Here is a 14,116-nt window from a genome sequence, read left to right on the forward strand (position 1 = left end):
GGGGGGTAGGGAGCTTCAGTACCTCTCCCTACATTTTACTGGCTCTCCTTCATGCTATGATAGAAAATAAGAATACCTACAAATATTCTGGCAATAAAGATGAAAGAAACAGTGTTAGGAATTATTTCATCAGATTATTATTGGCTGAGCAATATAATCCTATGTGTGTTGATTTCTCACTAAATTCTCACAAGGGGAAAATTGAGGCTTGTTTTAATCTGTCTGAGCAGGGAAGCTGTGCTCCTTAGCTGAATTGCCAAAAGTTGCTTACCTGGTCAATCTTACTAATTCAGGTCTTAAGAAGTAGGGAGAAAAATAAAGATCTTGCCTTAGGGAGAAAAATTGAAGAGATCCAGAAACCTTGTATTTCTCAGTTTCTGCTGAGTTGTTTCCTAGGATTTTCTCTCTGTAATTTGTGGCTAGAATTTAAGAAGGGTTGCTTAAGCTTTCCTAGAAGCTCTTGAAAATTTTAACCCCTAACCTATGAAGGTATTCATAGAGAGTTGAAGTTTCGGTATAGAGAAACCAATCCTGGCTCTCTATCCTAAATGGGGCAAGGATCCAAATCAACTAAATCAGGGATCCCCAACCTTTTGGACCTTAGAGACCACCAAGTTCATAATTTTAAATCCTGGGGACCACTAATACGAATCCAGCGCACCACTTGCTGAAGTGCCTGGACTCCCAATGACAGGATGGGGTCCTTCAGGCACTGTCCCTCCTCTCTTTCTCTCTTTCTCCCCCCTCCCCTCTCTTTCCTATTCTTTCTCTCTCATTCTCTCTTTCTCTCTCTCCCACTCATTCTCTCTCATCTCTCTCTCCCCCTCTTTCTCGCTCATTCTTTCTCTCTTTCTCTCTTTCCCCCTCTCTCATTCTCTCTTTCTCTCTTCCCCCATCTCGCTCCCACTCATTCTCTCTCTTTCTCTCATTCTCTTTCTCTCTCTCCTCTCTCATTCTCTTTCTCTCTCCTCTCTCATTCTCCCCTTTCTCCCCCCTCCCCTCTCTTTCCTATTCTTTCTCTCTCATTCTCTCTTTCTCTCTCTCCCACTCATTCTCTCTCATTCTCTCATCTCTCTCTCCCTCTCTCCCCCTCTTTCTCTCTCATTCTTTCTCTCTTTCTCCCTCTCTCATTCTCTCTTTCTCTCTCCCCATCTCTCTCCCATTCATTCTCTGTCTTTCCCTCTTTCTCTGTCCCTCTGTCCCTCTTTCTCTCTTTCTCTCTCCCTCTCTCATTCTCCCTTTCTCTCCCCCCTCTCTCTCCCACTCATTCTCTCTCTCCCCCCCTTTCTCTCTTATTCTCTCTCTTTCATTCCGTCTCTTTTTCTCTATTTCATTTTGTGTGGCATCAGCATTCCACCTTGGTATATTTGCGCCAGCCAATGGAGCAAAGCAGCCCTCATATCCTGTTGCTTGGAATTCGGAGCTGTAAATGGTGTCTGATCAGGGGAGCAGCTGGATTTTGCTCTCCATGGCAGACACCAGACTGGCCCCCTGCAAGTTCTTGTCTCTCGAGGAGCCCGGCTGAAGTTTCCCACGTCACTTCAGTGAGAGCTCCTCGAGAGATGAGAGCTTGCAGGGGGCCAGTCTGGTGTCTGCCATGGAGAGCAAAATCCGGCTGCTCCCCAGACCAGCTGCCATTTACCACGCTTGAGTCCCAAGTGGCAGGAGATGAGAGCTGCTTTGTGCCACTGTCTGGGCAAATATACCGAGGTGGAATCCTGATGCCACGCAAATCCTGATGTCGCACTACAGCAGAGAGAAGAAGCTGCATTTTGCTCTCCATTGGGGATGCCAGATCACCCTCCTGTAAGCTCTCGTCTCTCGAGTACTCCCTGAAGCGGCGCAGGAAGCTTTGGTTGGGCTCCTTGAGAGATGAGAACTTGCAGGGGGGCGATCTGGCATGTGCAACGGAGAGCAAAATCTGGCTGCTCTCCGAACCAGACACCATTTACCACTTCGAGTCCCAAGCGGCAGGAAACAAGGGCTGCCTTGCACTGGCGCAAATATACCAAGGTGGAATGCTGTTTCCATGCAAATGAAAGTAGTGCATTGCTCCCGCAGCTTCCAGTCATCTCAAGCACCACTTCAGCCCACATCTGCCTCCCCCTCCCCCATTGCAAAACAGCACCATTATTTTATTCCAGACAGCAAGGGCTGCACTCCTTTTTGCACATTGCACATACCACCCCAGGACACAGATTTCCAGCCCCCCCATGGCCAGTCCCATACTCCCGAGCTGTAGAAGTCTCACTCAAAGGACTGGCCCATTGGTCATCCTGGAGCAGCTCCTTCACCAGGGTGCACTGGCCTGCCGGGGAGCAGCCAGCTTCCCTGCAGGCTGGTACACCCTGATGGAGGAGCTGCTCTGGGATGACCAACCGGCCAGTCCTGTGACTACTACTGTCGTGTCCCACTCCTCCTCTGACAGCCGGGTCTGGGAAATCTGTATCAAGCGTGGCCACGAAGCCTCTGCAGCTTTGCCAAATTCCTGTCAGAGTTCTCAGGGCAGGCAGGAATCCAAGGTGTGACTTCAGCAACCAGATGAGACTTTGCTTGACTCAAGGAATGCCAAAAAGCAGATCCTTTATATAGGCCATGGGGTGTGGCTCCATGGCTCAGCACTTATCCAGGCCTGCCCCTCCCTTCCTTTTGCTGATGTCGCCTCTCCATTCTCCAGAAGTGGGGCTCCGTCCACTGTATCTTTCCGTCCTCCTGGTCTGCTGCCAGCAATTTTAGCTCATGGCTGGCTTCGTGCTCACACGCTGTAGGAGGGAGGTTTGTTTGCTCATTCTGTCCGGGCATGGTGCCAGGGCTGGGGGCTGGAGGCATGCTAGGCCGTTCCTCTTCATAATCAGACTCTGGCTCAGATAGCAGGAGATGGGAGGGGCCCGGCTGTGGAGAGGAGGGTGGGCGAGGCACAACAACTACAGTCCCACCCAGAGGCCTTGTGGAAGGAGAGATGTAGGCCTGAAAGTGGCATAACCTCCCCCCCCCCGGGCAGCTGTTTAGGTGAGTGCGGCAAGCTCTTGGTCTTACCTTCCAGTTCCAATTCGTGTGGCTCATACCACTCTACTCAAGGTGAGGTTTGCGCTCAGCCTTGAGAGTGGGGGCTGGCGTGTGGGTGGGGTGATGTAGGCGATGCAGCCATGTGTTTCTGCACGCGGGCTGGATTCATTGCTTTCAGAGGGGCATAGCTTGAGGAGTGCAATACAAAAAAAATGCAAAAATATGAAAATTTCTCCACGGACCACCAAAATTTTCTCGCGGACCACCAGTGGTCTGTGGACCATCGGTTGATGACCACTGAACTAAACAATGTTCAGGACATTAGGTTCAGCTCCTGCTGAAGTTCAATTCTCTTTATGGGCTTCTGTGGAGGTCCTCTTCCCAAAGTTGAGGAGAAAGAGCATCTGGTGCTAATCGGTTGGTACAGAATCAGTTGGCTTCAGAAGGAGCAAACATCCCAACTACCATAGCAGAAATCTCTCAGATCTTCATCATTATATTTGAGGAACAAGTGGAAGTCCTAAGATGCTTGTAATTACATTTTTTCATATGCTGGACCTGGTTTTAATCCATGATCTGACCTTGTTCCCTTTCTTTCCCTCTCCATTTCAAGCTCCGTGAGCACCTGGCTAAGGGCCAGCGCATGCTGGCAGGTGAGGGCATGTCACAAGTGGTTCGTAGCCTGCTGGAGCTTGTTGCCCGCCGAAGCTATTACAGTGGGGACCTGCTCTTCTCAGTGGAGATCTTGCGCAATGTCACAGATACTTACAAAAGAGCCACTTACATTCCTTCCTCAGATGACGTGCAGGTATTATGTTGACATCCGAAGGAGAAGAAACCATTCTTTGACTCTTAAGTTCATGAAGTCATTGAAGCTGAAGAGACTGGTCGCATTGCATATGCTTAGATTGGGAGAATGATATCCAAATAACCTCATGCTTGCTGACATCATCATGCAAAACTATGACTCACATGCTCGCTTCTAAATGCAGCATGTGCATAATAATGCCATCAAGCACATATTATTATTTTGACATCAGAGTTCAGGATAGCTACTGCTGCTGGGATGGGCCTCCTAATATACCCCAATAACTCCATCTACTTATTCTTCATCTACTTATTACATACAGAAATACTCCCTCTAAAGCATGGATCTCCAAACTTGGTACTTTTAAGACTTTTGGACTTCAACTCCCAGAATTCCATGGCTGGCTGAGGAATTCTGGGAACTGAAAGCCACAAATCTTAATGCTGCCTAGTTTGGAGATCCCTCCTGTACAGGGAAAGGTGATCACTACTATTTGGGTTTACTTCTATTGGCAGCACAACTTTCAAAGATTGAGATTATTGTGATTATTTATCCATCTGGCACAGTTTTATATGTTCTCGGTATGGGGAGTTCCATTCCATGGAGCCTGTAGTGAGGTCTCTTTCCCAGACCCTCTCCTGCTTTGTTGATCAGAGTCCACATACTGGCCCAATTGAAGAAAGTGGGAGGTTACCCATTCTAGAATCACGTACAAGTAGCCCTTGACTTACAACCACAACTGAGCCCAGAATTTAGAATAGAATAGATAGGATAGGATAGGATAGGATAGGATAGGATAGGATAGGATAGGATAGGATAGGATAGGATAGGATAGGATAGGATAGGATAGGATAGGATAGAATAGAATAGAATAGAATAGAATAGAATTCTTTATTAGCCAAGTGTGATTGGACACACAAGGAATTTGTTTTGGTGCATACGCTCTCAGTGTACATAAAAGAAAAGATACGTTCATGAAGAATCATACGGTACAACACTTAATGATAGTCATAAGTTACAAATAAGCAATCAGGAAACAATATCAATACAAATCGTAAGGATACAAGCAACAAAGTTATAGTCATACAGTCATAAGTGGAAGGATGGGAACAATGAGATGAGAATGATGGGAATGATGAGAAGATGAGAAGGTTAATAGTAGTGCAGACTTAGTAAATAGTTTGACAGTGTTTGTTTAGCAGAGTGATGGCATTTGGGAAGAAACTGTTCTTGTGTCTAGTTGTTCCCATGTGCAGTGCTCTATAGCGTCGTTTTGAGGGTAGGAGTTGAAACAGTTTATGTCCAGGATGTGAGGGATCTGTAAATATTTTCACAGCCCTCTTTTTGACACGTGCAGTATACAGGTCCTCAATGGAAGGCAGATTGGTAGCAATTGTTTTTTCTGCAGTTCTAATTATCCTCTGAAGTCTGTGTCTGTCTTGTTGGGTTGCAGAACCAAACCAGACAGTTATAGAGGTGCAGATGACAGACTCAATAATTCCTCTGTATGGAATTTGTAATCCTCTGTAATTTATGTTGCTAAGTGAGAAATTTGTTAAATGTGTTTTGTCCAATTTAATGACTTTTCTTACCACATTTGGCAAGTGAATCACTTCAGTTATTAAATTAGTCCACAGTTGTTAAGTGAAGCCGGCTTCCCCATTAACTTTGCTTGTCAGAAGGTCACAGAAGAGGAGGACATGATCCCGGGACACTGCAACCGTCATAAATGTGAACCAGCTGTCAAACATCCAAATGTAAATCATGTGACCATGGGGATGCTGCAATGCATAAGTCTGAAAAATGGTCACAAGTCACTTTTTTCGGTGCCGTTGTAACTTCAAATGGTCACTAAATGAACTGTTGTAAGTTGAGGACTACCTGTACTGCTTTCCCAAAGGAGGGAAGAATCGGGACCATTTCTCTTTTTTTCTCCATTGGGAAGATTTGATAGCTGGAGCACTCCATTCAGAGGCTGAAACAAGGCAAAATATATGATATCTTCTGTACAAAGGGTCCTCACCACCAAGCCCCAGTCCTATTTGGCCATCCCATCCACTGAGAAAACTGGATGTGATGTCACTGGATGCCCTTACTCAGCCATGCATCATGCTTGTCTATGGTAAAAGAGATTGAGAAGATTATGGGTTATGAAGCTGAGTTGTGGAGTCAACCGCTTTCTATAGGAGTTGTACGAACTAGGCCAGTGATGGCTAACCTTTTACAGACCAAGTGCTCAAAGTGTGTGAACCTGTGTGCAAATACGCGCACGTGTGCCCAAACCCCCAAAATGCAATGCACGTGCACCCCCTGCAGATGTGCCTTGTGCATGCGTATATCCTCCATGTGCCCCGCCCCCTGCACATGGGTGCATGTCCCCCGCATGTGCCCCGCCCCACGCTATGCACATGTAGCTCCCCACATGTGCCCCACCCTCCATGCATGTGTGTGCCCTCCGCATGCCCCCCCGCCCTTCGCGCATGCACGTGTTTCTCCCGGCATACACCCTGAACCCCGCGCATGTGCGGCAGAGACCCAAAGACCAGCTGCCCAAGCACACATGCGCAGCAAAGCTGAACGGGAGCGACAGCTCACATGCCCACAGAGAGGGCGCTGTGTGCCACTTCTGGCATGCATGCCATAGATTTGCCATTACGGAACGAGGCCATCATGATCAGACGTTATATAACTATTTGTTTAGGCACCATGTGACATTAAGAGCATTTCAAATGGTTTTTTTAAACACAACCATCCAGTTCCCATGTGGCTTACAATGGCTAATCAGCAGTTTGTTTGCAAGAGTTTCTTCAGCTAAACCTGGACATGTTAGGGCTGAACTTGTATGCAAAAGCAGTTTTTCTACCTCTGATCTATGCCTCACCAGGAGGCATTTTGGAGAAATGCAAAAGAAACACATTATGATGACTAGTGGGATATCTCAGGCGGATTCTGCCTCTTAATTTTTGAGCCTGTTCAGAATGCATCTTTACACAAAGGCAGGGAATGATAAAAATTGTTTAACGTTAACTTGTATACAAACAGAGCCATTTCAGCCTTCAAAATAAATAGAACTCTTTTTTTTTTAGAAAGCTTGCAATATGGGCATCACTCCAAACATACACACACAACTGGGAAAGGTCAAATATATACAAAATTCTATATTTAATAATGACAGAAATGACTTGCAAACACAGGGGGTCCTAGAAAATGCCTGTGAATGTTAAAAAAATGAGCATGAATATTCAAGCAAAAGATTTTCAGCCAAATATATAAAGAGAGATAAAAATGGGGTTGAATGGAATTTGCTGCTGGGAAATTGAGAAAACTGCCTAAGGCCAAATTGCCATAAATATTACAAGTGTTTCTCACCGTCTGGTCTCTTTCCTTCACTTTCTCCTCTCTCCCTCCAGCGTTTCTTCCAGGTTGTGAGCTACATGGTAGATGCAGAAAACAGGGAGAAATGGGAAGATGCACAACAGGTGTGTTGCTGGGCATGAACCTGTGCCTTTGGTGGGAATCAGAAGTCTCTCATTCCCACCGGAGTGAGAATTAATTAGTGGAGGTCTCTATTAATTCTGATTCCTCCATTCCCTGTACAGGTATTGCCTGGTTCCGTCCTCCTCATGAAAGTGGTTGAAGATTTCATCCATCTGGTAGGAGGTGCCCTCAAGGCTTTCCAGAGTTCCCTTATTGTTACAGACAACTTGGGTAAGCAACTGGAAGGGACTGGACAGATGAATAGTTTTTGGGGGGCTTGGGACAAGGAATGGGCTCTTGGCAATGATAGTCTTCTTCAGGCTCAGGCTCTTGCAGTCCATTGGGAACTTCCTGATAGAGCAGAGGGAGGTGATTTACAAGATGTATGCAGCTCCCAGCATCAATCTTATGGCTATCTTTATAAAATTGTGGGATGTTCTGTCTTGTTTTTTCCACCCCCAAAAGTTCACAGTTATTTTTCACTTAAGCACCTTCTTGAAGAAAGTGTTTCAAACTTCTTTCCTGCTTCTTTGGAATGCCACTATATCATAAGATATGTCCCTGTATTTCCAAGAGATTGAAAACATTTTTAATGGATCTTAAGCAAAAGAGGCTAAAGTGCAAAAGGCGAGGCAGGCAGGATATTGCTCTCCAAGCTAGACAAGATCAAAAGGCCAAGTTTCTTCCAAAGTCTTATTTCCTTTTTTGCTGTTCTGGAAATTCTGGCTCTCACTCATTTGTCCTACTTTCTTCTGTGTCCTACCACCATTGATAGTAAACTAGCTTGCATCTATCGCCTCTGATGGTGAATTTTCTAGGTGTTATTGTAGAACTGGCCCTGCAAATCCTTCTAGGCCAAGAATGACTTAGGACTTCTGAGAGACTTTGGTTGACATGCTCACAAAATGCCTACTGAGGGAAACATGCCTGTTCCCAACTGACTCCCTAGTGGGTATGGTAAATCACAAAATACCCATTCATCAAAAGGTGAAGGAACTCATCTCCATTTGGAGATGCTGTCTTTAATTTCAGTAAGACTTTGAGAGACCCAAAGGTGTTTCTCCAAAATAATATATAGGTAGTCTTCAATTTTTGGGAACGGAATTTGTATTTCTAAATAAGATTAAATGAGTCACATCTGATTATATGACCATTTTGCCACAGTTGTTAAAAGGATCACTGTGGTTAAGTGAATCATACAATTATTATGTGAATCTTTGACTTTGCTTATTGTAAGTCGATTGGAAGGTTGCCAATAGCAATCACATGACCTCAGGATGTTGCAACTGTCATAAATCCATGCTGGTTACCAAGCCCCCAAATTCTGATGATATGACCATGGATGCTATGATGGTCATAAGCATGAGGACTGGTTATAAGTCACTTTTTTCAATGTCGTTGTAACTTGTAAGTCCCTAAATGAATGGTTGCAAGTTGAGGACTAACTGTAGATGTTAGCAGATGGTGTTTTGTTAGCTTTAAAGCATGTCCTCTGCATTTTTAAAATTAAAATAACCTTTATAAACCTGTAGTGAACTGGGAGCTGGATGGCCATCAAGGAAGGTGTAACTTCCACCCCTGTTCTGTCCCTGCTCTAGAAGGCCATGATGTTGAGGATGAGGGTCAAGTGTGCTTTATTTCCTGATCTCTATCGCAGAGTGACACCCAGCCCTTCTTTCCTGTTCTCCTTTCTATCCCCTTCCCTCCCTTGGCAGTGATTAGCATCCAGAGAGAGCCGGTTTCTGCTGTGTCCAGTGATATCAATTTCCCCATGAAGGGGCGTCGGGGCATGAAGGATTGGGCCCGCCACTCCGAAGACAAGATCTTCATTCCCAAAGAAGTGCTCAATCTCTCCTCATCTGGTACATAGCCTCCACAAGGGACCGGCTCATTGAGGGTGGGTGGAGAAAAGGAGATCCAGGAGTAGTGGTTAGAGGGGGGATGAGCAGCTTGAATAAGACATGTGCTCCCAGATGCTCTTCTGCCATTCAGTTAGGAAACTGTGGGTCTTTTTGAAGAATGCTAGGCTTTAGAAGACGTTCTCATCAAACTGCCTATGCCAGTGTCTCTCAGGTTTGGTAACTCTGAGATGGGTGGACTTCAACTCTCAGTATTCTCCAACTCAGGAATTCTGGGAATTGAAGTCCCCCCATTTCAAAGTTGCCAAGGTTGAGAAACACAGGCCTTTTGGCATTGTCTTTTTGCTGAGGCCCTGCTGACATTTTGAGGTTAGTCCTTAATAGATCCATCAAAGTGATAAAGGTAACTATAAGCTGCATTATAAAAAAGAAGTTTTTCTTAGATATGAACCTTCTGCATATTTCTCTTAAGAATAGGAAAAAAGGACAGTTCACCCTTTGAAAACAGCTTTGACCTGATAAAGACTCATAGAAATGATCTGTACGAACTATGGTGGTGCAGTGGTTAGAATGCAGTACTGCAGGCTACTTCTGCTGACTGTTCAAGTTCGAGTCTCACCAGCTCAAGATTGACTTAGCCTTCCATCCTTCCAATAATGAGGACCCAGATTGTTGGGGAAAATATTCTGACTCTGTAAACTGCTTAGAGAGGGCTGTAAAGCACATGTGAAGCGGCATATAAGTCTAAGTGCTATTGCTATTAAGATCAACAAAGTAGAATAATTGAGGAATAATGCTATTCCTAAGAAAGAGAAGGAAGAAATGCAAAATGCTCTGTTCAGTTTTTTTAATCCAATCTTTATAGACAAACTGGAAAGAGTTCAGAACTTTTTAGATTTATTTGCTTAGACGTGACTGCCAAAACACCAGTTGTTAAAGCCAGATTCTTTTGTCTGACATTATTGCTAATCTGTGCTTACAGACATTTTTATATAGGGTGGACTGAAGTGTTGTTATTATTATAACTGACTCACAGAGTTGGATGTGATGTTTCTAATTTTGATTTGGCATTCCAGTTACAGATTCTGTCTCCACTATTGTGAAAGTCCAACCTCTTTCTCCAGATTTCAAATCAGAGGTGGAAATATGAGGCTTAGCTATTTATAGCCCCATTTATATGATATGCATGCATATGTTATAAAGTTGAAATGAATGCATGTGTGCAACCTGCCATATGCTTGAATTTCTACTCAGAAACCAGAAAAATTACACCACGCTATAGAAAAAGATATTTTAAAATCCTTATTGAGTGACTTGTAAGGATTTGATTCTCTCTTGAACTCTATATTGGTTCAGTTCATGCAGATGCAGCTTGCTTTGGTCTTTCACACAAGCATTAACCCTAGAAAGGATTCTCCAGACAAATATTCAACTGATGCAGTTTCTCCAGGAACATGACAGAGACAATCCTACAGCTGCACAATTTTTCTACCACTTCTTTCTTTGTTCAGTATATAAATCACTTAATACATTCTTGAAATCTTACAAATGTGTTCATTCTGGCAGTTGTAGTTTAGGGGTCTACTCATTGCTCTGAGTTTTGTTTAACACAACAAAGTCCTGATTTCATGTCCCACAAATGGCCCTTTAGCTGCTGCATTAATCCATGTGGCTCTTGTCCTTCTTTCTCCTTCTGTCTGAAGAAGCAGATGACTCGGCTTATTTTGTCATTGGCGCCATCTTATATCGCACCTTGGGATTAATTCTGCCCCCTCCTAGGTGAGTGGATCTACCAAATTGCTTGCGAAAAGCAAGTCCATCTGGTAATGTGTTTGCAGCAATACATTTGTGGTGCATTTTTATTCTGAATGCATTCTCATTCCAGTGACATTGCCAATTTCACCAACAGAAGTCCTCTAGCGGTCATGTCCAAAGTTCTCACGGTGACAGTGAAACCACCAACGAAGGCCGTGGAACCCTTGATCTCAGTGGAGTTGTCCCATATTATCAATGTAAGTGTGGGGTCTTGTGGCACTTTTGCCTTTGAGTTGGGTAAGTGTAGTCCAGCCCAGTATAATTAAAAGACAAGCTCTTGACTTAAACATCCCATTATCACTTTATGCTACAAAATAGTGCTCTATGGCTGGAGGTTGAGTAGCCAAGCCAGGGCCAAACCTGGTATTTGTGAAGAGGGAACCCTGGATGCAGAAGAACAGATCGAGCATCCTTTTGCTTTCTGAGAACATAGTCAGAACTAATGTCTATATAGATAGTCCTGGACATATGACCGTAATGAAGCCAGACCATTATTGTCATAAATTGTGACAGTCATAAAGCAGGTCACCTGATTTTATGACATTTTTTTGTAGTGGTAATTAAAAAAATGTCACGATCATTAAGCAAATGCCACAGCCATCAACCAAACCAATGGTTCGCCATGGGTACAATTTTGCTAAAAACAGGAATTAGATTTTGTCAAAACTATTTGCAAAATATATGGCAATAGTGCATTGCCAACAGCCATAAATGTTACCGAGCAAAGTTGGGTCACATGACTGTGGAGGGGGCCCAACCATCAGAACATTGAATTCGGTTGTAAGACCCCATTTTCAGATTGGTTGTAACTCAAGGACTACTTTGAAATGAGACTTTGATTTCCCTAATGAGCAGCATAAGAGGTTAACAGCCCACAAACATCTGTAGAACAAAAAGCTACTGAGAGAAAGTATCAGAAAAATAAATAGTATTGGTGTGTTTGTGTGTGTGATCTGTCTGTCTATCTGTCTGTCTGTCTGTCTCTCTCTGTATCTATCTATCTCCATCCACTACTTACGACCACAATTAAACCCAAAAATTCTGTTGTTAAGTAAGACATTTATTAAGTCAATTTTGCCCCATTTTATGACCTTTCTTGCCACAGTTGTTAAGTGAATCATTGCAGTTGATAAGTTAATAGCCCAGTTGTTAAATGAATCTGGCTTCCCCATTGACTTTGATTGTCAGGAGGTTGCAAAAATATGATCACATGACCTTGGGACACAGCAACCATCATAAATATGAACCAGTTGCCAAGCATCTGAAGGTTGAGGACATAATCATGGGGATGCTGCAAAGGTCGTACGTGTGAAAAACGGTCATAAGTCACTCTTTCAGTGCCATTGTAACTTTGAATGGTCACGAAATAAACTGTTGTAAATCGAGGACTATACTATACTATACTATCTGTATTTCATTTTTATCCCTGAAAAACTGCTGGAGAAAAAAAAATCAGGACTTTTTTTGTTGTTGCTTTGGTTAGATCAGTATAAAAGGTTTCACCCCATCTGTTGTAATTAAGAGAGAAAGGGAAGAAATTCTCCCTTGATGTAATTATTCTTGAAATTGATACTTCATTTCTGCCCTGCCTTTTTGCAATACTTTACTGCAGGTCCTCAAATTTGGCAGCTTTAAGACTTGTGGACTTCAACTCCTGGAATTCTCCAGCCAGCTGGCTGGAGAATTCCGGGAGTTGAAGTCCACAAGTCTTAAAGCTGCCAAGTTTGAAGACCTCTGCTTTACTGTCTAACAGGGAACATAGGAAACAGCAACATACTTTGATGTGCATTGAATGCTTAGGCAGCCTCTGAAATCTTTATTGATATTCCCTCTGAAGGAAGAAAAACCATTTATCATAATTAGAAATTAATATCTGAAAATGGATGGATGGATGGAAAGTGGAAAGAAGTGGGAGGGGAGAGGAGGGAGGGAGGGAGGGAGGAAGGAAGGAAGAAGGGAAGGAAAAAAGAAAGAAGGAATACATGGATTTTCTAGGTGTACCATGTCTTGTTCCCTATTCACATCACCTCTTTCTACTTGTCCTCTAGGGCACTTCACATCAACAGTGTGTGACATGGGAATACACTAAAGTGTGAGTATATTTCATCTTGCTGTATTAAGTGAATTGTGTAATGAGGCCACTGGGCCAATGATTGACATACATGCATGTCTGCAAATTATTCAACCAATACCCTACTTTCTTAACTCAAGACCCTTAACAAAAATAAAAGTAAAAAATGCAGAATCAAAAGTTTCAAAGCATAAACTAAACTAATTCTGAAGTTAGTTGCTTGGCTATCCAAGAGACAGTGTGGGTGATGATGATGGGAGAAGCTCCTGGATGCCTTCACATGTTGTATCCCAAGCTTGCAAGATTATCCATTCATCTTTCTTTGTCTCTTCATCCATCTTTCTTGTTTCTCATTTCCATCCTCCCAAGAATTGGATATCCTTCTAATGTTGGAAGGGGTTCTCCAGTTGAAAAAGAAAGTTTTGCCTTTGTTCAAATCTTTGTTCTGCAATCCTGCAGATAACCTGAGGGTGGCTGATTATACTCTTGATTTACTCCCAATATGAGTGTAGGAGGACAGCTTTTGGTTTAGAGTGGCAAAAAATATCAGAAATCTGGTAGCGCCCTTTCTATGATTAAAAATCATAAGCTTTCTTCAGCTGCATCTCACTTCATCATATCCATTGAGTGAGTAGATCAATGTAGGATTTAAACTGGAAAGGGCAGGGGAGGAAGGGAGGGAGGAGGCGAAAACAGGTTGCTTACCTGTGAAACAGTTTTTAAGTACCTTATTCAATTCAATTCAATTCAAATCTTTATTGTCAATGCACAACATATGTACAATGAGATTGGTTGAACTTCCTCAGTGCACCCTTCCCAACACAATACAACTCACAGTGAAGACAGAAAATCCCTAACCCAATAAATCCTATTAACAAAACACCCAGTCCTATTGCACCAGTGTGAACATGTTACACATTGTGCCGACCCTGCAGTCCATCATACTACATAGTTATGATGTTATTTCTCATTCAGGAGTCTGACAGCCCCCGGATAAAAACTGTTCTTCAGCCTGTTTGTGCGGCTGGCTATACTTCTATATCTCCTTCCCAATGGATTATATTGTGTTTGTTGAGGATG

The 14,116-nt window shown here is 43.4% G+C and overlaps 1 protein-coding gene across 1 annotated transcript in view; it reads left to right on the forward strand.

The window, feature by feature from the left end:
- ADGRB2 (adhesion G protein-coupled receptor B2) overlaps window positions 1-14,116 on the forward strand; it is a 396,525-nt gene that overhangs the window by 308,684 nt on the left and 73,725 nt on the right. Inside the window, exons 10-16 of the mRNA XM_058195850.1 lie at window positions 3,620-3,814; window positions 7,225-7,293; window positions 7,414-7,522; window positions 9,007-9,153; window positions 10,854-10,929; window positions 11,060-11,162; window positions 13,014-13,057. Coding sequence (XP_058051833.1) covers window positions 3,620-3,814; window positions 7,225-7,293; window positions 7,414-7,522; window positions 9,007-9,153; window positions 10,854-10,929; window positions 11,060-11,162; window positions 13,014-13,057 — 743 coding nt within the window. The remainder of the gene's footprint in view (window positions 1-3,619; window positions 3,815-7,224; window positions 7,294-7,413; window positions 7,523-9,006; window positions 9,154-10,853; window positions 10,930-11,059; window positions 11,163-13,013; window positions 13,058-14,116) is intronic.

Source organism: Ahaetulla prasina, chromosome 10 (assembly GCF_028640845.1).
Source record: "Ahaetulla prasina isolate Xishuangbanna chromosome 10, ASM2864084v1, whole genome shotgun sequence".
NCBI classification, from domain to species: Eukaryota; Metazoa; Chordata; class Lepidosauria; order Squamata; family Colubridae; genus Ahaetulla; species Ahaetulla prasina.